This window comes from Engystomops pustulosus, chromosome 2 (genome assembly GCF_040894005.1).
Source record: "Engystomops pustulosus chromosome 2, aEngPut4.maternal, whole genome shotgun sequence".
Taxonomy (NCBI): Eukaryota; Metazoa; Chordata; class Amphibia; order Anura; family Leptodactylidae; genus Engystomops; species Engystomops pustulosus.
Genome location: NC_092412.1, coordinates 160972955 through 160998526, shown reverse-complemented (window position 1 = coordinate 160998526; position 25572 = coordinate 160972955). Strand labels below are relative to the sequence as shown.

The 25572-nt window shown below is 42.7% G+C and overlaps 1 protein-coding gene across 2 annotated transcripts; it reads left to right on the top strand.

The window, feature by feature from the left end:
• Positions 1-1464: 1464 nt before the first annotated feature.
• Positions 1465-25192, top strand: C2H3orf52 (chromosome 2 C3orf52 homolog). 2 transcript variants are annotated; one of them, XM_072137162.1, is made up of 6 exons: positions 1465-1729; positions 14430-14553; positions 18068-18207; positions 18703-18776; positions 23345-23523; positions 24196-25192. In XM_072137162.1, exons 2-6 carry the CDS (start codon positions 14475-14477, stop codon positions 24201-24203), a joined length of 480 nt encoding a protein of 159 aa, XP_071993263.1. In that variant the 5' UTR covers positions 1465-1729; positions 14430-14474; the 3' UTR covers positions 24204-25192. The 2 variants fall into 2 exon arrangements, with proteins under 2 accessions (XP_071993263.1, XP_071993262.1); XM_072137161.1 differs by lacking the exon at positions 1465-1729 and adding an exon at positions 12125-12271.
• Positions 25193-25572: the final 380 nt, after the last annotated feature.

The following is a 25572-nucleotide window of genomic DNA, read 5'->3' as shown; positions in this document are numbered from 1 at the left end:
TGCAACGTCCTAGTAGTCACTGATCATTTCACCCACTATGCACAGGCCTACTGCACTAAAGACAACCCTGCACTGTCGCAAAAACATTGTGGGAAAAATTCTTTGTACATTACGGATTGCCAGCTCGCAACCATACTGACCAAGGAAGAGATTTTGAGAGTCACCTGATCAAAGAGCTGTGTGAGATATGTGAGATCAAGAACTCTAGAACCACCCCTTTCCACCCACAAGGGGATCCTCAACCGGAGAGGTTTAACCGCACCCTTCTCAATATGATGGGTACTTTGGACACCAGGATATCAGCTTTGGGGTGTCACCTGACCATTCATCTGGGAAGACTTATATGAAGTTAAAGGAAGAATTGAAAAGGGCATAGGGATTGGCTAATCAAGCTTCTGGTCGAGCAGGGAGAAGAAACAAGATCCGCTATGACCGCAAGGTATGAGAACACATTCTGCAGCCTGGAGATAGAGTTCTCATTCAACAGCTGGGTCTTCCAGGAAAACACAAGCTTGCTGATTGTTGGAGACCAGAGGCCTATGTGGTAGATGAGAAGCTGCCTGGTGTTCCATCTTACAGAGTTAAACCTGAGAATGGAAGTGGAATAATAAAGACCTATCATCGTCAGCATCTGTTGCCTGTAGGACAGAACATCAGATTGCAACAGTCACAAGAAGATGGGGCCTCATCAGTCACACGGCGTCCTAGAAGGAGTCCTCGTCACAGAGGAATAGTCGATCCGGTAGTCACCCCTGAAAGCAGTGATAGTGACTCCAGTGATGAGTGGGGGCTAGACTATAGATGTAAAGGAGATCCATATCCTATCATTCATGACAGTCCAGAGCAGTGTCTTCCTGTGGACAACCAAGATGAACCCATCCCAGAAGCTATCCTCCTTTGTCCACAGTCGGGGGAGCATTCAGAAGGAATAAAGTCACCAGGCGAAGAAGTATCCAACAGAGAACCTGAGTCAATATGTCAAGAGCTGGGGGTTGAGGAGGGGACTCCTGCAGTACACACTCATCCCACAAGGAACACTAGACCACCCATGATGCTGACCTATGATAGAATGGATCAAGCTACTGAGGTCCCTAGAGTTGTACGACCCCAATTCACTAGTCAGTGGCCATACTTTCCCTCTGTGTCTCTGTGTCCAAATGATTTGTGTGTATTTGGTAGTGGTGTTAGTCAGGATGCTTTCACACCAGTTTGTTTTTTAGTTGGCGAGTCAAGCTGGGCCTTCCAAAGTGACTCACCAGGGGGAAAGTGTAACCCCTGCTAAGAGCACAACATGTGAACAGGACAATCCCCAATGACTGGACTACATCTCCCAGCAATCCCTGCTGCTCTGTGCTACTGACACTGATAGGAGGAGTTGCTGGAGAAAGGGCTGATGGGAAAAACAAGGGATTGTGGGAAGGAGAAGGAAGAGAGACCTCATGTGCACCAGAGAGGACTGACAGCACATGGCAGAGTGTAGAGAGTCCTGCACTGAGACTGACACAGCAGAGGACTAGAGACTTCCCAGCAGCTCAGCCCCAGAGGAGAAGAGGACCTGCTGGAGAAGCTCCACCTCTGCACCACAGTCTGATCCCCACAAGGTCTCCACATCCCCCACACAGGAGGTTCCTCCCGGCCCCTCCATTACCATCCAGGTGCCTGGTCCCAGCTGCAAGCAGGTGCCTGGTCCCAGCTGCAAGCAGAAGCCTGGGTGCAGTTACTCAGAGTTGTGAGTAGACTTTATTGTTAGTAAGGAGTTTGCAAGAAACTAATTTCCAAGAGTACTGAGAGTATTAAGTGCACCAACGTTACAGAAAGCGCACCATCGTCCGCGGCAACAGGGCCCCAACGATTGGACTGTGTAATATGCATAGCTTCGGCATAAGAGTATAATCCTGTGCAGGTAGAGAGAGTGTGTTGTCACCTGCAGAGTGTGTGATAGTGACAGGTGTCATTTGTGTTGTGTTCTGATTTATCCCCTTTGTTGCTCACAGAGCTCATTATTTAAAGGGATCCCTCTGCACCATTATCCTAACCAGGCCTGGGGAGTGCAGTTACCCTTTATTGCCACTTGCAGTACATTTTAGTAGATTGCATCTGTAAATACTTTATTCCTCTTAATGCTTTTCCCTGTTTGCAGCCATTGCACTTGGCTCATCCCTAATTCCGTCCCTTACAATAAACCTGCCAAGTTGTTTTACCCTTACCTATTGTGAGTGTGTTTTTAGCTTAGGCAGGGGTTTCCCGAGTCAACCCCTGCAGAAGAGGAAAACCCTCCTGCTTACCTACAGAGCTTCAAGCAAGATTCGGGTGGAGGCACTGCGCCATATTGCATTTGAAGTCACCATTCACCCTTCCTGCAGAGGTAGGTCTGAAGGGGTGTTACATATGACTTATCTGTACTGGGCACAGGCTGCTGTATGCCCCTGCCCTCCTCCAACCTGCTGCACTTGGGACTTATCTGTACTGGGCACAGGCTGCTGCTGGATGCTCTTGCCCTTCTCCCTCCTGCTGCACTTATGATTTATCTGTACTGGGCACAGGCTGCTGTATGTTCCTACCCTCCTACCTCCTGCTGCACTTATGACTTATCTGCACTGGGCGCAGACTGCTGTATGCTCCTGCACTCCTCCATCCTGCTGAACTTATGCTTTATCTGTACTGGGCACAGGCTGCTGTATGCTCCTACCCTCCTCCCTCCTGTTGCACTTATGGCTTACTTATACTCGGTAGATGTTGCTGCTGTATGCTCCTGCCCTCCTCCATCCTGCTGCACTTATGACTTATCTGCACTGGGCACAGACTGCTATATACTCCTGCCCTTCTCCATCCTGCTGCACTTATGACTTATCTGTACTGGACACAGGCTGCTGCTGTATGCTCCTGCCCTTCTCCATCATGCTGAACTTATGGCTTATCTGTACTGGGCACAGGCTGATATACACTCCTACCCTCCTGCATTTATGATTTATCTGTACTGGGCACAGACTGCTGTATGCCCCTGCACTCCTTCATCCTGCTGCACTTATGCTTTATCCGTACTGGGCACAGCATTTCCTGATTGACCAGCGCTCCAATGATTAATAAAGAGACAGCAGGGGAGATGGTGCGCATGCCCACAGAGAGGTCATTGCGTGCCCTCGGTTCACCGGCATTGCTCCAGAGGATGCAGATATCCCAGTGCCCAGATGGTTTTTTGCTCAGCTGTACTCACTGTTCCCTCTGTCCACTTTGTGCCACCCTAAGGTACAGGCAGGGTCCACTTTGCCGGATCCCTTCTTTTATTACCTGGCAAATCACCTTCGATATCTCTGTAGTTGGGTGTCACCTGGACAGACGCTGAATGCCAACTTGCCCGGTTCCTCCACCTGCGTTCCCAGTGGCCTGTGTTGGAGCCTGTTGATTATAAGCCTAACCATCTTCTCCCTCTGCATAGGCTGGCTATGCAGGTCTGGTCTCATGCTAAAAAACTGTCAGCTGCACTGGGAACCCTTGTTCATGTTCCCTTCTGGTCCTACCCAGGGTTGCTTAATTTTATAGATTTTCAAGATGGTTCATACTGGACTGCTAAGGGCCTAGTGAACATTTCTCAACTTCTAAGGATGAAGAGGCCCACTCCGTGGAGGCAATTAGATCCTCTTTTGACCTTCCTGATAGGGAAATCTATCATTGCTTGCAGCTGCGGCACGCTTTTTTGGTTAAGTTCTCTGTGGCAAAGACTGATTTCTCCTCTTTCCCACTTATTGGAGTTCTGCGCTCTCAGGGTCCTAGATGTCTTGTGTCCGTTAACTATGCCCCCCTATCCCAGTGAGAGCCTCTCATTCCTTCATTATAGGATGAAGACTGGGGGTGGCCCAGGAGTCTCACCCCTCGGTATTACCGGCAGCCAATAATAAATTAATTCAGTTGTTTATCATCCATAAATGCTATATAACTCCAGTCAGGTTGTTCTGTATGCATAAATTGCAGAACTCTAGATGTCACAGATGTCAAGTGGACCAGGCAGATTTCATCCATCTAATATGGACTTGCGACTATATAGCCGTATTCTGGAGAGAATTAGTTTTTCTGCTTCGCCGGCATTATGCCTATTGGGTATTACCCGGGAAGATGACTGGTCCCATTATGAAACTATTTTTCTGAAGGAAGCACTGTTTTTGGCCGGAAGGCAATTTCTATCTGCTGGATAGATTATCATTCTCCTACTGTCTCTCAGTGGAAGAAATGAGTTAATATGACTTTAAAATATAGTTTACAAACACTGTGGCTGCCCAGATAAGTTCCGGAGAGTGTGGGGCTTCTGGTGCTCTTATTCAACATAGTTGATTAACCAATATGTCAGACAGAGAGGTGGCGGGTAGAGCAGGCACAGGTCGCAGCACAGCAAGGGGACGTCACGGCAGGGGTGACTCTGTGAGGCCACAACTGCCGCTGTCATATAGCAGCAATGTGTTGATAAACAACGCAAAAGTTCTCGATTGGTTGACTAGGTCACCCAATTCCTCAAATATAACATCTGACAACCCCAGCCAAGAGTCTGTGGGTTCGTCAGATACAACCCTTAGTTGGCATGGCCCAGGAGCAGGTCAGCGGTCCTCAACTAGCCTCTGTACTGTTCATTTCCCTCAGCCAGAGATCTACTAGGTGGTCTCGGCTCAGCGCCACTATACAGCGAAGGATGAATTCTTTGAGGACAGTCAGCAGCTGCTTGGCAGTGAAGAGGTGGGGCAGACATCCGCTGCTTTGTGCAGTAGGCGGGAAAGTAGAGATGTGGAGAGTGGCATGGGAGGTTATGTTGCACTTGCAAGTCGTCGGGCTGTACATACTGAGACCGTTAAGTAGAATAGCAGTGACAGGGAAACACTGGGAGCCGTGAGTCAGCAGTGCGAGGACAGGAGCCAAACGGCTGCGGCTTAGAAGTAAGCAGGGACTCAGCGAGGCAGCGGAGTTAGTAGTCAATCAGTGCAGAGTGTTGCTAGTAAAATCACCACCTTGACGATGTGCAGATTTTTGTTAAGACATGAGAGGAGCCGAGCATGTGTATATGTAGAATCTAAGGACAGAAAGTGAAGCGTGGCCAGGGAGCTAACGTTGGCACCAAGGTCCTGCGTCAACATAATGGCCTGGTAGAAACATGGCTCAGATGTGGTGGTCCTTCCTGTCGCCGCAACAACAGCAGCACCTAGTGGCACACATGCCATTTCAGCCAGTCAAGGCTCCAGCAAGTTTGCTGAAGGGAGCTGTTTGTCTTTGACATCATCTCCAAGTCCAGATGCTCCTGCTCCTCGCTACACATGGCGCCAGCAATCGTTGAAAGAGGCGATTACAAAGAGACAACTGTATGCATCCAGCCATCCTAAGGTGCAGAAGCTGACCATGCTCCTGTTCAAGTTGTTGGTACTGCAGTCCCTCCCTTTCCAAGTCATGGACTCTGCACCCTTCAGAGGTGGAGAGTTCAAAGCCGAAATTTCTTTTCCAAAAAGGCAGTACCAGCCCTTCATAAATATATAGAACAGAAGGTGAGCCAGTCCTTGAGCTTATCAGTTTCTTCCAAGGTGCACGGCAGCCTCCTCCTTCACCACCACCACCTCAGCCTCCACAAGTGCTGCTCCATCATACTACATGTGCAGGGCACAGCAGTGTCACGAAGTTCTAACTGCAAATTGGAACCATGGTGACAGACAATGGGAGGAACATGGTGTCCGCGTTGCACCGAGGAGGGATGTTCCATGTGCCCAGCATGGCACACGTGTTCAATCTGGTTGTCAACAGGTTCCCCAAGTCTTCCACCCATCTACAAGACATTCTTAAAATGGCCATGAAACTTCAGACATTCTTACAAAGCCAAGCACACCCTCCTGGAGCTGCAGCGGCAGAACGGCCTCCCGCAACATAGTCTGATATGTGATGTTTCCACCCGTTGGAATTCCAGCCTCCATATGTTAGACCGCCTGTATGAACAGAGAAAAGCTATTGATGATTTTTTGATGATGCAAGCGGACAGGAGTACTCCCCTGTGTAACTTTGATGTCAGACACTGGCAGCTCATGTGTGACACCTGTCGTTTGCTCAGGCTCTTTGAAGAGACCACGTTATTTGTCAGTCAACACAACTGATGCTGCAAAACCTGTCTGGTCAGTCCCTCAGTGTTCCTGTTTCTACCCAAGTCCCTCAGTGTTCCTGTGTCTTCCCGAGTCCCTCAGTGTTCCTGTGTCTTCCCGAGTCCCTCAGTGTTCCTGTGTCTACCCGAGTCCCTCAGTGCTGCTGTCCTGTGTGCCGTGTACCCATACCCATCTGCTTGGACCTCCTGTTGCTGACCCGGGATTGGACTCTGACGTTGCATCTTTGCCGCCTGCCCTGGACCTGACCATGAGAGTGTTTGCAGTCTCTGCAACTCGACCTTGGACTCCACTGCAGACAAGTCATGCCTGTGGAACAACCTGGTGGTACCACGTCCCAGCTAGTCCAACACGCTTTGCGGTGGGTTCTGGTGAAAACCGGGTACCACTTAGACTCCGGTCCCAGGTAGTGGCTTGTGTCATTGTCTGCAGTAGTCCAGAGGATCCACAACCCTCTAGCCTGGAATTGACCATTTATAGACGGTCAGTTACCGGTTTGTACCCGCCTCTTCCCGACACCCCTGGTGGCTGTGAGTACCAGGGTAATGTTATCGGAATTAGTGTAAATTTGCCAAAAAAAAAAGATGGCAAACACTAAGGCCAGCCCTTATTAATGAGCACCGTCAACTAGACAGCACCACTACTATGGAAAATGATAGTCTCGCAAAGAAAAAAAAAACTTTTAATAACAAAAAGAAAGTTTTATTGCAAAAAAATGTGGACACAACCTTGTTGATCATTTTATTTGTAAAAAAAAAATGCTAGTCATTGATGGAATCCTACGAATCCGAAGTAGTCCACAGCATACACGATCCTTGAGGACAAAAAAAACAAACACACACAATAAAAATGGCTTGTTGTCTAGGGAGAGACATGCTCATTGTCTAGGGGAGACGGACATGCTCGGATGTTGGAAACGTGCTAGTTGCTGAGGGGGGAGGGGGACATGCTTGCTTCCAAGGGAGCATGCTGGTTGCCAAGGGAGACATGCTAGTTGCCAAGGGGGGAGGGGGATATGCTTGCTGTCAAAGGGGAATGCTGGTTGCCAAGGGGGAGGGGGACATGCTTGCTTCCAAGGGGGCATGCTGGTTGCCAAGGGGGAGGGGGACATACTCGTTGTCAAAGGTGCGAGGTAGACATGCCCATTATATAGGGGGATGGGGACATTGCCAAGTGGGAGGGGGACACAGTACTACTACTCCTATCCAATATATATGGGGACACAGTACTACTACTCCAATCCTGTACATATGGGGACACAGTACTACTACTCCAATCCTGTATGTATGGGAACACAGTACTACTACACCTATGCTGTATACCTGCAAATATGCATGTATAAATGATACAAGCATGTACATGTATATATCTAGTGATATATACAGCAATGGAATCTAATGTCACTAATGGAGTCTGGGCTTGTCAGGTGACCAAATTTGGGGTAATGTATTTTTTACAGAATACTGAAAATATGTGGTACATACAGATGTCATACAACCTGTATTTGCGGCCAGAATAAAGCTGTATATACAGGACAGAAAATTCATACGGCCGTGTGAATGTACCCTAACACTTAGGGTACATACACACGCGGTATGCCCACCGTGCGCTGGAGAGGAGGAGGAGGTGACCCCTTCTCCCTCTGTAGAAAACAGCTGCACACTCGCCGAAAGATAGAGCATGCTCTATCCATTTACGGTGTGTGGCACCGTATCTCCGCCATGCCGCTATTGCCGTCTATGGGGACGTACATGCGGCCGCATGTACGTCCCCGCGTACGACCATATGAATGAGCCCTTAGCCTCCCAGCAGAGACTTAGGGCTCATTCACATGGCCGTCTGCGGGGACGTACAAGTGGCCACAAAATTGCGTCCGCATGTACGTCCCCATAGACGGCGATACAGTGCCACACATGAGCGTGCTCTATCTTTCTGCGAGTGTGTGGCCGTGCACCTCTGTTTTCTATGGAGGGAGGAGGGGCCACCTCCTCCTCTCAAGCACACGGCGGTATGCCTGCACGGTAGGCATACCGGGTGTGAATGTACCCTTACAGCTGCATTACACCAAGTTTCTCATGCTAGAGACCTCCTATAGAGATGATCAGGTCTGCAAAAATCGGGCCACGGTCACACATTCCGCTAGCGTTGCATTCATAACGCGATGCTAGCACACAGGGGGCTTTTCCAGGAAACTGCATGCGATCGATAACCAGGACCTGATGTCTTGCATTTAAACAATACATTGGGCCTGGTTATCAATCGCTTACGTTTGCCTAGAAAAACATATGCGAGTGGGCTGAAGCCCGCCCACTGTGTGATAGCGTTGCATTTTGAACGGCAGGGGTGTTGCATAAACAGCCTGTGTGTATAGTGAGGGGTACATGCATATGGTGTATACAGTATGTGTGTGTATAGTAAGGGTACATGTTGTAACGTAAGAAGGCATGACCTTTATCTTATGCCGCCACAATTTCATATTGGTAAAAAGGAGAAGATTGACTGTGAATTTATGTATTACACAAAATGTATGTAGCAGAAAAGGGGCGTTGCTAGGGGCGAGCGCTAGAGATCAGATTTTGGGAGGTAGATGTGTAAAGTCTGGAGACGTTTTTATTTAATTTTACTTTTAAAATGCTCAGTAAAAATTGTGATTAAAAAAAGTTACACCTAGTTACTACCTCAATATAGCTTATACATTCCCACCCCTGCCGCAGCCTAAAGGATGTGGCGATGTTTGGGTTTTTGATTAGAATACACAGTAAATTATAACATTTTTATTTTTTCTGTTAATGTGGCAATATTATATTATTTTTTGCCAATATAGAGCATCTGTATTAGACCCTGCCAAGAAACAATGCGAAGAAACAGTGAGGTTATTGGGGGTGAATACAACCACAACACTTAAAAAGTAAACAGGAGGGGGGGGGCATTTATTAAACTTTCTTTTTTTGCAACTTAAGGGCATTTTCGCATCTTTTATTGCTTTTTCTTTATTTAAGTTTATCGTGTTGTTTTTTTTCAGTGGAGTGATTGATTTGTCATAATTTTCCAGATGTGGTACATTTGCGGTGAAAAGTAAATTTTTTTTGCGCAAATAACCTCTAGTTCCAAGCAGGCATAGACAAGGGGGTTCTTAAACATTTGAGACTTTTGTGCAATGTTTCAGGCAAAAATCCAATGCTTCATTTTTCAATCAATAGGATAAATCAGGCAAGCCCAAAACCTTAAGGGGCATCTACCACCAGGATGCAAATGAGCCTGAGAGGCTTCAGGAGTTTATGGAGCCTGGAACCCCTCTGGCTCATTTGCATACAGCTAGAGATGAGCGAGCACTAAAATGCTCGAGTGCTCGTTACTCGAGTCAAACTTTTTCCGATGCTCGAGTGCTCATTTCGAATAACGAACCTCATTGAAGTCAATGGGAGACTCGAGCATTTTTCAAGGGGACCAATAAAATGTGTCATTTTATTGAGAAATAAGGAAGTCAGTCCTGTTTCTTTGTTTTGTCATTCAATGGAATTTTTGTGGAACTTTAAAAAGGAGAATGACCCGTGTTAAACAGAACAGTTAAAGTGACAGTATAAAAGATCTATCTATTATTTTATTCTATTCTATTTTTGTAGCAAGTACATATTCATTCTTCACACATATGAAGAGATGTGTTCTTCACAATGTAGAGAAATACACAGTAACACACTTATCTCTGCAGCTGACTTTTACTGCCCACGTGCCCAGCACAACAGCAATGCAAAAAATGTTTAGTAGAAGAACACATTGTAGAAATTTCCATACACACCTTTCTGCACTCATTACATAACAATAAATGATCCTTAAGTGAAAGGTCGTTCTCGAGCAGGCGAAATACTTGCCCAAGCAACGAGCCGTTTTGAGTACGCTAATGCTCGAACGAGCATCAAGCTCGGATGAGTATGCTTGCTCATCTCTACATGGAGCCATTCATACTGGTGGTAGATGTCCTTTAAGCATGTCTCCCAACCTCTAGGTGGAAGAAAGAGTGACAAAATAGTGGCACTCATAATAAACCATGCCCCTTGCCCTGCCCCTATCCCAACCCCCCCTAGTATGCCCACACACTAGAATACCTAGAATAATAGTTCTTACACCAAGTATTCCACCTTGTACAATGCCCCATTCTCCCTCACCTCCTATTGTGGTACCTTTCTCTTAACCTCTCTTATTATTATGCCCCCTCTCTGCTCCCCTTCTTATTGTGCCCCCCTTCTGCTTCTTTTCCTTATTGTGCCCCTTCTTATTGTGCCCTCCTTTTCTTATTATGCCCCCCTGTTACTGTACCCCCTTTCTGGTCCTCTTCTTATTGTGCTCCCGTATTGTGCTTCCCTTATTTATTGTGCTCCCCCTCTTATTGTGCCCCTCCTTTCTGCTCCCCTTCTAATTGCCCCCCCCCTTTCTGCTCCCCTTCTTATTGTGCTCCCCCTTTCTGCTCCCTTTCCTTATTGTGCTCCCCCTTTCTGCTCCCCTTCTTATTGTGCTCCCCCTTTCTGCTGCCCTTCTTTATTGTGCCCCCTCTCTGCTCCCCTTCTTATTGTGCCTCACCTTTCTGCTCCCCTTCCTTATTCTACCCACTCTTTGCTGCCCCCCTTATTGTGCTCCCCTCTTATTTTGTGCCCCTCCTTTCTGATCCCTTTTTTATTGTGCCCCCCTTTCTACTCTCCTTCTTATTGTGCTCCCTTTTTCTGCTCCACTTCCTTAATATGCTCCCCTCTGTACTCCCCTCTGTATTGTGCTCCTCCTCTTCTGCCCCCCTTTCTGCTCCTCTTCTTACTGTGCTCCCCCTTTCTGTTCTCCTTTAATATACCCCCCTTCTTATTGTGCCCCTCCGTTGTGCTCCCCTTCTTATTGTGCTGCCCCTTTCTGCTGCCCTTCTTATTGTGCTCCCCCTTTCTGCTCCCCTTCTTATTGTGCCTCCCCTTTCTGCTCCCATTCCTTATTATGACCCCCCCCCTCTCTGCTTCTTTTCTTATCATGCACCCCTTTCTGCTCCCCTTCGTCTGTACCACAGCAGTGCAAGGCAGGCGCGCTGTGATGTGTACAGACACGGCAGAAGCCAGGCAGTGGTACAGAGAGCTGTAGCAATTATAGCTCTAAGTGAGCTGGCTCATAAAGCTCCGCTCACTAAGAAGGGCCGGCTCTCCTGGTTCCTGAACGGGTTCCTATTAAATATGTAATAGGGAGCCGCTGGCCAGTCAGTCACTCCACACCACTCCACTTTTAACCCGATTTTATCAGGTTAAAGGGGGTGTGGTGAGCCGTTTAGGGGCTGAGTTTAGTGAGCCATCGGCTCACGCGTTCATAGGAATGAGCCGGCTGTTTGTGCCGGCTTGTTCGCGAATGACCCATCACTAATCACCACAGAAATTCATCCATCTCCAATAGAGGAGGCGGATAGAGTTGATGTCCCAGGTCGGGTGGGACAGAGCCCGAAATCCAGAACTATCCTGCTAGATCCGCTGGTCATATGTACCGTTAGTGCTGTGTTTACAAGCACTGCACTAGTGCAATGAGGGTGTGCCTCGACACAAAGGCATTTGCAGTAAAACGCATGTTATCGGTAAGCAATTGCATTTGTTTCACTGTGTTTGTAAATGCTGTGCTCGTGGTACGCATGATCGTACCCTCAAAAGAAAAATCATAAAAACTACACACACGTTTCCAGAGTTCAAATAAATATGCAGAGTCTGTGCCAGCAAAAATTGCTGGCGTTAGTGGCAGGAGAGCCCCTCTCCATACAGTCAGCTTGTCAAACACCTAAGACTTGGCACAGTATGTATGTCAGTTTTATGCTGTTTAGCTTAGTGTACATCCCCTGCTTCTAAAAAGAACATTACTTCAGCATTTACATACATCTACCAACTTAAATATGCACTTAAAGGGCCTGTTGCTGTAGATTTAATCAAAGGGAGCAGCCCCTGTGAAACTAACATAGAAACCAGTCAGCCCTGTGTGCTCAGACTAGTTGTGTAATCTCCTTCAGTCTGGCCACACCTTAAATACCTTATGACTTGCTGCACTCTGAGCTATTTGCTTCCGGATGTGACTGACTGGCTGTGTCTCTCTGGGAATACAACATGGATCCTAATCACAATAACCACATAGCGGCTGTCCCTTTAATGGTAACTTGTGTTTTTTATATGACTTGTATATACCCAATTTATTAAGGTTGGTGTTTATTATGAGAAGTGCAGTGAGTAGTACAAATTACTACCATTGTATTTAGACACATCTTGTCTGATAAGCAGACAACATACAGCAGAATTATATCAAGTATATGAATGGAAGTGATGTACTGAGTTGCACACAGCCTTTGTCCCGAGAGAATGTATAATAGAAAGATTTGCACCAGTTTGTGTTTTAGACCTAAATCTGGTTTCAGACCTAATAACAGACCTAAAAGACTAAAGTGATAAGACTAATTATCATGGTAACAATATAGAGGCATCACACAATTTGGGGACACAAAGGGAGGTGATGACGTGTTCATTTAAGTTTGCAGAACTGTACTATGCACCCCAAGTTAAATGTTAAATTCCCTTCCCTCCTACTACAGCACTGTCTTAAAATAATTTTAACCCCCTCAGGACTGGGTTTTTTGTTTTTTACTCCACCTCCTTCCAGAAATCAATATATTTAAAATGTTTCTGTTAATAGAGCTATGTTATGGATTTTTATCTGCAGGAAAAATTGTACTTTGGATTTGGAATTTCTGGAGTTTTAAAAAATGTTTTTTTTTGTTATATACTTTTATTTCCAAATTTTTAGCACTTGAACCCTAGGGGTCTGATTAGTGATACAATATACTTACATTATATCGGCATTTTGCTATGTCTTATGCAGATCCTGTTAATGACAGCCACGGTATCCGGCCATGGTCCCTGCTGTCATTACAACCGACCATTTTGATGCCGTGTATTGGCATAATACCAGAAATACCCACCATGTATGGAAAGGGCTTAGCCCTCTTTACACACACTAACCCTATTCCCTAATAGTGCGTCATGCCTTTATAGAGGGGTTAAAGGCAGTTTTTTTGACAGTTTTATAAGTACAAAAAGGTACATGGCTCCCTAAAAGAGGTGTCTTTAATAATAAGTGCCAGTAATAATGCAAATTAAACTAATAATTGGCAAATAATAGGAGGAGCAAAGTATGACCAAACTGTACTAACCCCTTACCAACATGTTACGTAGTATTATGTCACATTCTGGCTATGGAGCGGTTTCATGGGCTGAGCCCTCTCCATACAAAGTGGGCGTTTGCTGCATTTTGCAGCAAACATCCATCAGTAAGGCCCGTGGTTGGTACTGGCACCGATCGCAGGTATTAACCCTGTAAATGCCTGCGGCAAAGCTGCCATTTTTTTCTGATGTACAGTACATGGCATGGAATATTAAATAAAGGCATTATGAAGTGCAATTTGTTACGTGGAAAACAAGCCCTCACACCTCTTTATGTGGAAGAATAAAAAAGTTATGGATTTTTGAAGGTGGGGAGTGAAAAATGAAAATACAAAAACTAAAAAGGGCCTCGACGTGAAGGGCTTAAAGGAAATCTACCATCACATCCCTGTAATGTCACTTAAGTGCTGCTCTTGGCCCAACTCGTTCTGTATCCGTACGTTAATTTTTTTTTTTATGCTCTGGTTTTCCTAAAAATTAATAGTTAAAAAAATGCTAAGGAGCCTGAGAGGCTCTGGGTGATGTCACCAGAACTCCTCTGGACTGTTATCTCATGATAATCCATGCCCCCTGGTTTATAGCCCGCCTCCTCTTTCTTCCATGCAAGCCAGAGAGATAGCGACCTCAACCGCTTCGCATCAATTCCCAGAGGGGCTCTGGTGACGCCAAAAACCCTTCAAGCTCATTAGCAAATTTTTAACCTTACTTTTTAAGAAAACCGGACCACGAAAAGTAACAGCATAATACTGTTGATTTTTGTTGATTTTGATGTGTGCTATTATGAGTGATAAAACTTCTTCTTGTTCCCATGCAGACCCTCAAAGGTGTAGATAACTTGGCTTGGCTAACCTACCTGATAATATTTATCATATTTGGCACTTTCCTACAATATCAGTATTTTCTGGAATAGAAATACAAATAGTATTTATACTACTAAAAATAGTAACAAGTACTAATACTACTACAAATAGTCACCACAGCAGTAGCCATGTGTCTTAACATTCGTTTTCTGCAGTGTATATGAAATTTCACTGGAAAAGCTACAAATGTGGAGAATTGTTCACAGTATCTGGTATTATTTTTTTTTTTCTTTCAGAACAATGTACAGAAAGTACGGAGGAAACGTAGAAACAAAATTCTTATGAACCCGAAGCTCTGGATTGGCCTTGTATTTTTATTGATCATAGTCGTAACTATAATCAGCCTTGTACTTTATTCATGTAAGTGGTAAGAAAACATGTGAGCATGCAGGAACACCTTTCCATGTGGATTGTTTCACATGCGAAACCCTGCAAATTTCATTTGTACAGTATTTCCACTATACGTGTTCATTAAAACTAGTAGACATAGACCTCCTTGTTTTACCTGTATAAATCTAAGCATAGGCGCACCTAACAGGATAAAAGATGGCTTTACACATAATTACCATATTTTTTCTGACTAACCCTGATTTAGACAACAGAAAATAGGAAAAATGTATTTAAGACCAACTAACACTTCCCTTGTGGCTACACACACAACATTGCAACATACTGTACACAGCCTGCTTATTTCATGACTGATTGTCCTCCAAGCAAAGCGGTCGCCAGGAATGTCACTTTTAGCTGGTGACATGTTTCAGTAGTGTATACTATGCCTTTGCAGCATTCTGAATCATTTCAGTACTTTATAAAAGTATATTTCACATTTACCTGGCTCCCTGCCAGCAGAATCTGGGGGAGGGCAGCTGCAGCAGCCTATATGCCTGTGTCCCCTTTGCTGCATACTCATCCAGCTTCCTGTCATGTTCATTGAGCAGGCAGGAGGATGGTGTGGAGGAGACTGAGGCACAGACACAGCTGCAGCTTTTTCTACCTGGGACTCTCCACACACTGCTGGCAGGGAGCCCCGTAATGAGAAAGCATTCAGAATGCTGACAAAGGAATTTTTAAAAGAAAAATAGCATAGGTAATTGGAAACTGCCACCAGCTAAAATGACATTCCTGGGGACAGGTTTGCTTTAGTGATGGGAGGAAAGAATGATGTTTTTCTGTGCTGTCTTTGCTGCTTAGAGAAGCTGTTCCCTTGGTGTTGGGCAGCGGCAAGGGAGGGATAGAGTGGTCCCGAAGCTCAGTGTGAGGCCTTCAGCCTGTTTTCTTCCCCTTATCTTGTTTTGGTTAGCAAGAAGCTTTTGGAGCTATTCTCTGTACATCTTGTAGATGGGATAATATAAACATACTGTTTATATTAGAACAAGGCCTCAGAGAAAGCAGTGCACAATTCATTAACTTTTTGGTAGAATGTCTTAGAGGGGATGTTGTAGTGCTTTTAAACTAAACCTATAGCATTTAAGCACCTTATCTCCTTTATACGCCCTACCCTGATGATGATCTTCTGTGCTTTATATATGCAGCTGTGCACTAATTTTCTAAGAGACTGGTGTGTCTTAGTGTGTGCTCTTGTCCCGGTACCATTTTTGGCTATAAAGAACATAATTATACCCGTTTCCATGGCCAAAGTGCATTTTCTTCTACTTATCTACACTGGCTACTTCATGCCCAAGTAGCCTCTTTCATCCTCCTACTGAGAAATCTCTTGGTAGGAGGATCAAAAAGGCTACTGGGGGGTGGAGTATCCGGAGCTCATTCTACACGGCGCAGCTACTCCACGCTCCAGTAGACTTATCAGGAAATTTGAATATTAGGGAGATAGAAGATTAGAAACGTTACGGAGGACTAAAGGATTCGCCCTAAAAAGGGCCCGGGGGCTATACCTTAGATGAGCCTGCCACCATATCAATCTTCATAGATAGATCCGTGATGATAGGTTTCCTTTAATCCTCATCAGTCATTTTTCTGACCATTCCTCCCGCTTCCACAAATCCCTCTGTAATGTTGTACAATCGGCCTCTGTAATAATTACTTTACAGTTATCCTCTGCAACACCACATTTACTATGTGCCAGTCCCGCCAGTATTGCTACAGGTCCCTACACAAAACCAACCAGATCCCTTTATTTATGGAAATTACAATAGCCACAAAAATAATTTCTCAGCTTATTTCTTCTTTTCTTTATTAGTTGATCACAAGTAACTATAGGTGATCAACAATAATGACGGCAAAGGCTCGCTCTTTCCAATGTACCAATAATCTAATCAGTTTTTTTCCATTGAACTTCAAACTATAAATTGTAGTTTATATGTAATATTATATCTATATATCTGAAAATGAAGATCAGAAGAAAATCCGGATGTTTCCCACAAATGGTTTCACAAAGTCGGTGACAATTTTGTCGGGGAAAAAATGAACCAACTACGACCCCACAAACATATAATGAATTATAAAAAATTGGAAATTACCCTTTAATGTCTGTTCTATTCCTGATCTAAGGAATAGGGGTGAACAACATGTATTGGTCCAAGGTCCTATTTGTCATACTGCTTAACTTCAGGGGCTGCGCCGGTAACCAGCCCCCTAGAAATTATATATGCCACAGTACAGCAATAAATACTACCCCAGAAACCAAATACTCCATTTAGAGCAGACAATAATAAAGCATACCTCAGAGCATAAAACTAATAATGCTGGAGACCCCCAGAGCAGCCAATACAAAAAAAATCATCTCCTTTCCTGGCTCTTCTTCCCCTCCCTGCAACACACTACAGCTTCTTCTCTCCTCCATGTGCTGCTCTGTTCTGTGTCCCATGCTGGTTGTATGTGGCGGCATCAGGACCTGGAGCAATGTGTGTTAAATTGCAGCTTACCAAGATCCCCCAAAAATTGTAACACAGCCTAGTTTTTCTACATGCCAATCATGCATCATTTCAAGGCAATTAAGAAATGTAGAAGTGGGTGAAAGCATGATTCCCTCAAAGATTGTTATCACAGAACATAGTAACAATTGTCCTGGACAGAGGGGGCGCAAGAAGTGGAAGCAGGAACAGCATAGCCCTAAGAAGCGCTGGGTTGCTCTGGGTACTGGTACTGTTTTGTTTTGGGAACTGTGGCTTGAATGGTTATGCTGTAACTTGCAGGGTTGTATATATTCTATTTTAATCTATTTTAAAGGACCAATTTAGGAAAAAATCATTACTGCATTTGTCATTTTATGCACTGTTCCCTTATAGATGTAATCTGAATAATGCAAGATCTAAGAGTATTCTTTTTTCCATGCCATCATGGCAGATCCCAGTGTATATCATAAATGTATAATAGGTGTGGCAGAGTTCTTATACACTTAGGCCCCTTCGACACTTGCAAGTGTGATGCGCTGCACTTGCATCACACCCGCAGTGAGTGCTGCCTGGATCTGTTGGCCCGAACTCTGCAAACCGTAACTGAACTGACATACTGAGTTCAGTTCCGGATTGCAGCGAACGGGCTAGCTGATCCAGGCAGCACTCGTTGCGAGTGTGATGCGAGTGCAGCGCATCACACTCGCAAGTGTGGAAGGGGCCATAGTTGTTACCACAACTCACAGAATCTACAATGGGGAAAGCTGCATGCAAGGGGCCACTTAATCTACCTTACTTTAGAATGGCATGTTGAAGAATTTCATATTCCCAACAACTATTTGTTAGTCATTATTGAAAAAAACATTTTTAATATGCCTGAGATGGCTATTATAAGTCTTAGTGTGGCATTTGGCAGGATGTAAGTCTGACAACAATACATATTTGAGCAGTATAAAGTAGATATCACACTAGCCATCCATTTACATAAGAAAGCAACAACCAATCTTATAATTTTTTTACAGATATATATTGTGATGAAGATGAACAAAATTTGAGCAACCTTTCATTAAACAGCTCATGTACATACACTGGATTTCTTAATGGAACAAACCAATGTCTCTGGGATTCATTGGTCAAGAATGAAACACTATTTCAGGAAAGGGTAAGTCAGATGAACTACATTATTGTTTATAACTTTTAACACAATGAGGGAGATTTATCAATCTACAAATTACAGAATTATGGTGTAATTTGCATCTGTGTGCCACTTTATTGAGGGTTAAAAGGTTTCATGTGGCCTGATGAAAAGGGTGTCTGGGTGTGTTCTGGTTCCCAGAAAATTTAGTCATAAACTTGACCAACTAATGCTGGTCTAAAGTGCTTCTACATAGTCTTTAACTTCTCCAGATTAATCATCCAGCATGATATAACTGGCGCAGAATAAGGGTGGTTTCACCTTGGCGTGTGTGCTTTGCTTCTATTCTATTCAGTTCTATTCTGGCTACAGTAATACAGCAAAAGACACACATGACGCCGCATTTTGGCAGGTTCTGGAATTCAAATGAAAAATGGGGTACATGTTCATGGCTCCATAATGACCTAAAGTGATTATAGATATTCTGCCTTCAAAAAACAATGATTTTCCTTTGCTTTACAGATTACAAGTGCATATACAATGTCTCCTTTTTTGAAGTACTTCTTTATTGCTGCAAAAGTAAATTATAATTCAAAGTAAGTTCACATGTTCCCTGATTTTTTTTTTGATTTTTTTTTAAGCATAACTAACTTGAATTAATATACAAAAAAGTTTTTGCCATTTTCTCTTTTTCAGTTTCCTTTTCATTTTTAGTTCATTAATTGCCATTACATTTATAAATAAAAACCCCAAATCACTGTTAATAGAGATGATCTGATAAAATATACAAAATCCATTCCTAAAAATAGGTGCCATTTATTAAGTATTATTGTTAGACTGTTTTTTTTTCTTTGTAATTCAAAGAATGGCTCTTAATGGCTGTAATACCTATTAACCCCTTTCCGACGTGCACCATATTAGTACGGCGCACGTCGGGTCCCGGTAGATGGGGAGGGCTCGCGGGCTGAGCCCTCTCCATAGCCGGTAAGTCTTTGCTGCATATTGCAACAAAGACTTACCGGTAACACCCGCGATCGGTGCTAGGAAAATCCCCATATACTGCCATACTGTAGTATGGCAGTATATGATAGGATCGATCAGACAACCTAGGGTTAAAGTACCCTAGGTAGTCTGAAAAATAGTGAAAGTAAAAATCTTAAAGTTAAAAAAAAAATTATAATTAAAAAAACCTAAAAATTCATATCACCCCCCTTTGCCTAGAACTGATATAAATATTAATAAACAGTAAAAATCATAACACAAGCCGAAAATGCCGGATCTATCAAAATATAATAAGTTTTTCACTGCGTCTAACCCCGTAGCGGAAAATAGCGCCCAAATTTGAAAATGGTTTTGCCATTTTGAAAAATAAAAAATGATAGCAATGAAAACATCATCAAAAGTTGCAAAAAATGACACACCCACAGCTCCGTACAGCAAAGTTTGAAAAAGTTATTGGCGCCAGAAGATGGCAAAATAAAAAAAAAATATTTTTTGTATAGGAGGTTTTAATTTTTGTAAATGTATGAAAACATTATAAGACCTATACAAATTTGATATCCCCATAATTGCAACTACCCAAAAAATAAAGTAGACATGTAATTTGTGGCGCACAGTGAAAGCTGTGAAATCCAAGCCCACAAGAATAGAGCGCAAATGCGTTTTTTCACCAATTTCCCTGCATTTGGATTTTTTTCCTGCTTCCCAGTACAATTTGAAGTACAATTTGTTTCTCAGAAAATAAGCCCTCACACAGCTATGTACATGGAAAATAAATAAGGTATAGCTTTTTGAAGGTGGGGAGTGAAAAATAGAAATGAAAAAACAAAAAAAGTCCAGGTCGTTAAGGGGTTAAAGCGCAAGTGAAGAGCAGGAGAAGTATAAAGCCCAGAGGTAAAGGCAGCACTTAGAAATGACAGGGTGCTGCTTTGGACACTGTTTGTGATATGGAGTAGAAGTAGAATAGAAGTATTAATTGTTTCCGGCACAGACGGCCGTGAGTACTACATCCCATAGAGTGAAACTGGCCTTGAGTATAACAAAATATGTCACATATTAAAAGCACATATTGGACTGTGTTGTTCCACAAGTAGTGTTGAGCGGGTCCAAACCACAGAGGTTGGGTCTGTACCAAACTTTGTGACTTCAGTCAGTTTGTGTATGGGATTGGCTCAATGCCGCTGCTAATACCACTGATTGTGCGTCCTTCAACATTTCACCAGGGCGGTAGAGGCTGCCAGCACACAGATGGCTGCACAGGATGTGTGGGAGGGTCTGTTGGTGTGCAATGCAGCCTCAGTACAGCTTTGGAGAAAGCATCTTCCTTAAAGGGGTATTCCCATATTGTTTGTATAAAAAAAGTTATACAATTTTCCAATATACTTTCTGTATCAATTCTTCACAGTTTTCTAGATCTCTGCTTTCTGTCATTCTATAGGAAGCTTCTAAGTTTACTTCTAGTGGACAGAAATCTGACCATGGTCACACAGGTGCGGGGCTCGTTAGTATCACACAGAGTAATCAAAGCTGTGAGATATAACGAGCCATGCACCTGTGTGACCATGGTCAGATTTCTGTCCACTGGCAGTAAGCATAGAAGCTTTCCATAGAATGACAGCAAGCAGAGATCTAGAAAACCATGAGGAATTGATACAGAAAGTATATTTGAAAATTGTAACTTTTCATTACACAAACAATAACATTAATTTGCCGGAATGGGAATACCCCTTTAAGGAAGCTTCCCCCCCCCCCCACACACACACACACACTTTAGTTTCCCATCTTATGCTGTACTGCACCTAATCTCCTCACAAAGGGCGATGTTACCGCTGCCTGCATCCAGTATTAGGACTGTGTGCGTGTTAGATGCACACATTCTAATTGTTATTGAGCGCTCGGGTACCATCTAGTAGCCTGGACGATAACCCTGCATGATGGTGTCCCTGTAGGTATTGTGAATAACTAGCCAGCCAGCTATTCATACATATCCACCCTATAGCCTTTTTTCTGCCTAAGGCAAAAATTTTAATGCCACCCCCTAAATCATAAAGTACGTAATCTTCTTAAATAGTGTTAGCAATGGCTACATGATAAATCTACTTTTATTATACTACTCCTATGTATAAGAATATATCTACTATAATACTGCCCCTATGTACAAGAACACAACTACTATAATACTGCCCCTATGTACAAGAATACAACTACTATAATACTGCCCCCCTATGTACAAGAATATAACTACTATAATACTGCCCTCCTATGTACAAGAATATAACTACTATAATACTGCCCCCTATGTACAAGAATGTAACTACTATAATACTGCCCCCCTATGTACAAGAATATAACTACTATAATACTGCCCCCTATGTACAAGAATGTAACTACTATAATACTGCTCCCTATGTACAAGATATAACTTGTACTAGTATTATAATACTGCCCCAATGTACAAGAATATAACTACTATAATACTGCCCCTATGTACAAGAATATAACTATTATAATACTGCCCCTATGTACAAGAATATAACTACTATAATACTGCCCCTATGTACTAGAATATAACTACTATAATACTTCCCCCTATGTACAAGGATAAAACTACTATAATACTGCCGCCTATGTACAAGAATATAACTACTATAATACTGCCGCCTATGTACAAGAATATAACTACTATAATACTGCCCGCTATTTACAAGAATATAACTACTGTAATACTGCCCCTATGTACTAGAATATAACTACTATAATACTGCCCCCTATGTACAAGAATATACTACTATAAAATTTCTCCCTCCTTCACAGACCGCAAACACCACTAGGTAGACCCCTCATGTATGCATCTTCCTCCCCAAATCTTTGCTCACACAGCAAGCCCTCAGATTACGCAAAGCAAGCCGCCCCAATAAGACTGCCATCCCCTCCTCACACAGAAAAGCCCCTTCCCAACCCCAGGTTTGGTTGCCTCTCCTCTGCAGTGGGACTATGAATGATGTCATCCTAGGTCCTGAAATACAATACTGTATGCTTCCTGCACATGTTGTATCATGTTTTTGACACACATTGTGGCAAAAACACAATAAATTTACGGCTCTGCCTTGTGTTATAGGTTGCCCTGGGATCAGCAGGCAGCAGGGTGCGGGCTGCAACTGGAGGCTCTGCTTAGGCTTTATACTAATTGACTATACAGCAATGAACACTACATATAAACTGGAAAGGCACAATGTGCATTTATACCTATGCATATTAACCCCTTAAGGACGCAACGTTTTTTCGTTCATTTTTCGCTTTCTATTTTCAAAAATCCATAACTTTTTCATTTTTTTTCAGTGTGAAGAGGTGTGTGAGGGCTTATTTTCTGCGTAACAAATTTTACTTCTCAGTGATGTTAATTATTATTCTATGCCGTGTACTGGGAAGCTGGAAAAAATCTAAACGTGGTGAAATTGGCAAAAAGATGTGGGCTCACTTTTTTCGACTTTCAATGTGGGCTTCAAATGATACATCTAATTGATTCTTTGAGTAGGTCTGATCACAGGGATAACACATTTATATAGGTTTTATTGTGTTTTAATACAGTTTAGAAAATGTAACTATTTAAATTTTTTTTATGTGATGTAAAATGGTGTAAAAGGAGCGTTTCAGACGTTTTGGCGCTATAGGGTTTACTGCGATTTTGCTACATGTGAAATCTGTCTTGATTACTTTATCACCTATTCGGCGCTATTTAATACTAGGACTAACGATCTTGCCATATGATCAATATGGATTGATCATCCTATCTTATCATACCACAGATTTGGCGCTATAATTGGATTTCTATCATTCACTTGTTGCAGGTTAACATCTGGACTTTTTATTGCGATTAATTAAATGTAGGACAGTATATTGGTGTATGAGATTAAGTCACAATTTTTTAAAATTGTATTTTATTGGGAGGATTTGCCCTGATTCCATCAGTAGTGCTGTGTATATATTTTTATTCTAAAAGTCATACCAGTGATATTCAAACTTGGTATTAACGCATTCTGGTACGTGTCTCATTTTACTGTATGCGAATGAGCCTGAGGGGCTCCAGGCTCCATAGGTGTTAATGTGTGTGATTGTTTTAATAGTTTTTTAATTACCAAAAAAAACTTGGTTTTCTGTTTTTAAGTGATAAGAATAAATCAGCAGTCATTTATCTGGATTTTACACATCCCCCAAAGTCCATGAAGTATTCAATAAGTACAGAGCTTGTGGAGGGGATCCTGAGGCAAGATATGTATGATCTAGAAAAGGCTGCATGTGAAGGCCAACACATTTTAAAAGATTTCTTGAAAGTCTCTCTAACGAGTAAGTATAAATTTTAAAATGAAATCTATCACATATAGTTATTTTAAATCTTCAAATAAAGTACACATGCCCTGAAAGGGACATATAACCAATAGGGGTGTGCATGACCATTGTTATCATACAGGAGTGGTGATGCTCTTCCTCTACTCAGACTCCACCAGGGGCGCTAATTTTTACCACCATATACCATGAAAACTGGGAACCCAGTGAGCCATGCTACCACACATCATCGATTTTCGGGACTTAGTAGGCCTTTGACGTTTTATAATAAAAATGTGCAGGCTTTGGGTTTCAGTGATAAACAATCCCCTTTGTCAGGCCATACATGCATCTGTGATGTTGGCAACCTGCAAGGCTCTAGTGAACTCCATGCCCATTTAGTCAGGTTGGGATTGTGGGGTTTTTTTTTTGCGTATGCGGAGACAAAATGGAAGCAAAACTGGAACACAAAAGCAACGGATGCCCAACAGAAGCTGGGCGGCAATGCAAATGTGAAAGAGCCCAGAGGCATTAAGGCCCTTCTAGACCATGTACAATGAATCATTGTAGTTACATATATAGTAACTTGCTAGTTACAAGAAATATGCAAGAATATAAATTGGTAAGGTGCAAATCATTTTTATGATACTAGGGTAGATGCATGCCTTTACTTTGTACACATTTGTTTTACAGGTATGTAGACAGCAAGCAACCAGCTTTGCCAGTTCAATATGCTGCTCCTTTTGTCCTCGTGTTTGAAACATCTGCATCTTTCAGCATCATATAATTGCTCAAAATTATCTGCACATAAATACTATACTAGCTATGTATATTTACTGATTGATTATGATTCAGTATCTTATGAAGTCTTGAGAGTTCCAGTATAGGGCTCCCTTCACAAAATTTAATTGAAAATATACAAAAACTTTTTATTTCTTTGTGCAATCACTCCAGCAGAGGTGGCCGTATCCAGGGACATAGTTCTGTTTCTAAGGGACCATATGACTGCATTTATGAGAATTTATCTTCACACAGGTAAATTTTTTTCAGTGACCTCTAATTGAAGAAATGTTTATGTATGGCAGTTTAATGAATCTGGATGTGAATGCCCAGACGAGAATACCCCTTTAATTTCAAGATCGCTAGAGTACATTATCCCCTTAAAGTCCCTTATCCAAAAATAAAGTATAGGGTAGAAAGTATGGTTAAACATTACTGAAATGATATTGAAAAGGTAAATGTTAAATCAAAACAGACATTCTATGGGGTGCTGTGAAGTAGAAACCAACAGTGGGTAAATAGGTAACATTGGGTATGATTTTACTTATTACCCGCCCGTCTGCCTTGCTACACCCCTAGAATGTCTGTGGGTATTTTTTTTTAATGTAACTCTACCTATTCAATATATTTTAGGTACCTTTTACCCATACTTTATACCTTATACTGTATTTATGGATAAGGACTTTCTGGGGATAACACACTTTAGCAGCTGGGTGTTTGATCCAGGTCACTTTATTTTTATCTCAGTGCTTTTAGGATTACTAAACAGGAGTGATTACCGGACTGTTAATTTGGAGGTAAATGACCTAACCTTGTCGACACAACCATTTGTTCTATATTTATGAAATTATTTTTTTTAATAGTCTGTAACAACATTTTTGTGTTAATAAAATTATTTGATATCTTTGAAGCCTTTTTCTGACACATATCTTCTTATTTCTTTCTTGTTAGCATATTTATAGTGTGTTAGTTACTTTAACCACTACTAGTTTAGATGTACATAGACCTGCTGTTGTATAACCTGCAGGGTCGACTTTAGGGGATAGCAAACTGGGCATTTACCCAGGGCCATAGAGTAATTCCAGCTCGATGGAGAAGTTAAAAAGCCTTTATTCCAAATTGACGTGGCATCCAAAAAAAACATACCGTATTTACAGGTCTTAGGGCAGGAAATCAAAATCCATGCTTTTCAAGCACCAGCTGTGCTCTTACTGATGATTAAATCATTATCTTATGTTGTAAGATACTCCTATCCCATTCTATCCCTCGCTCAGAGGAGGGAATCATATT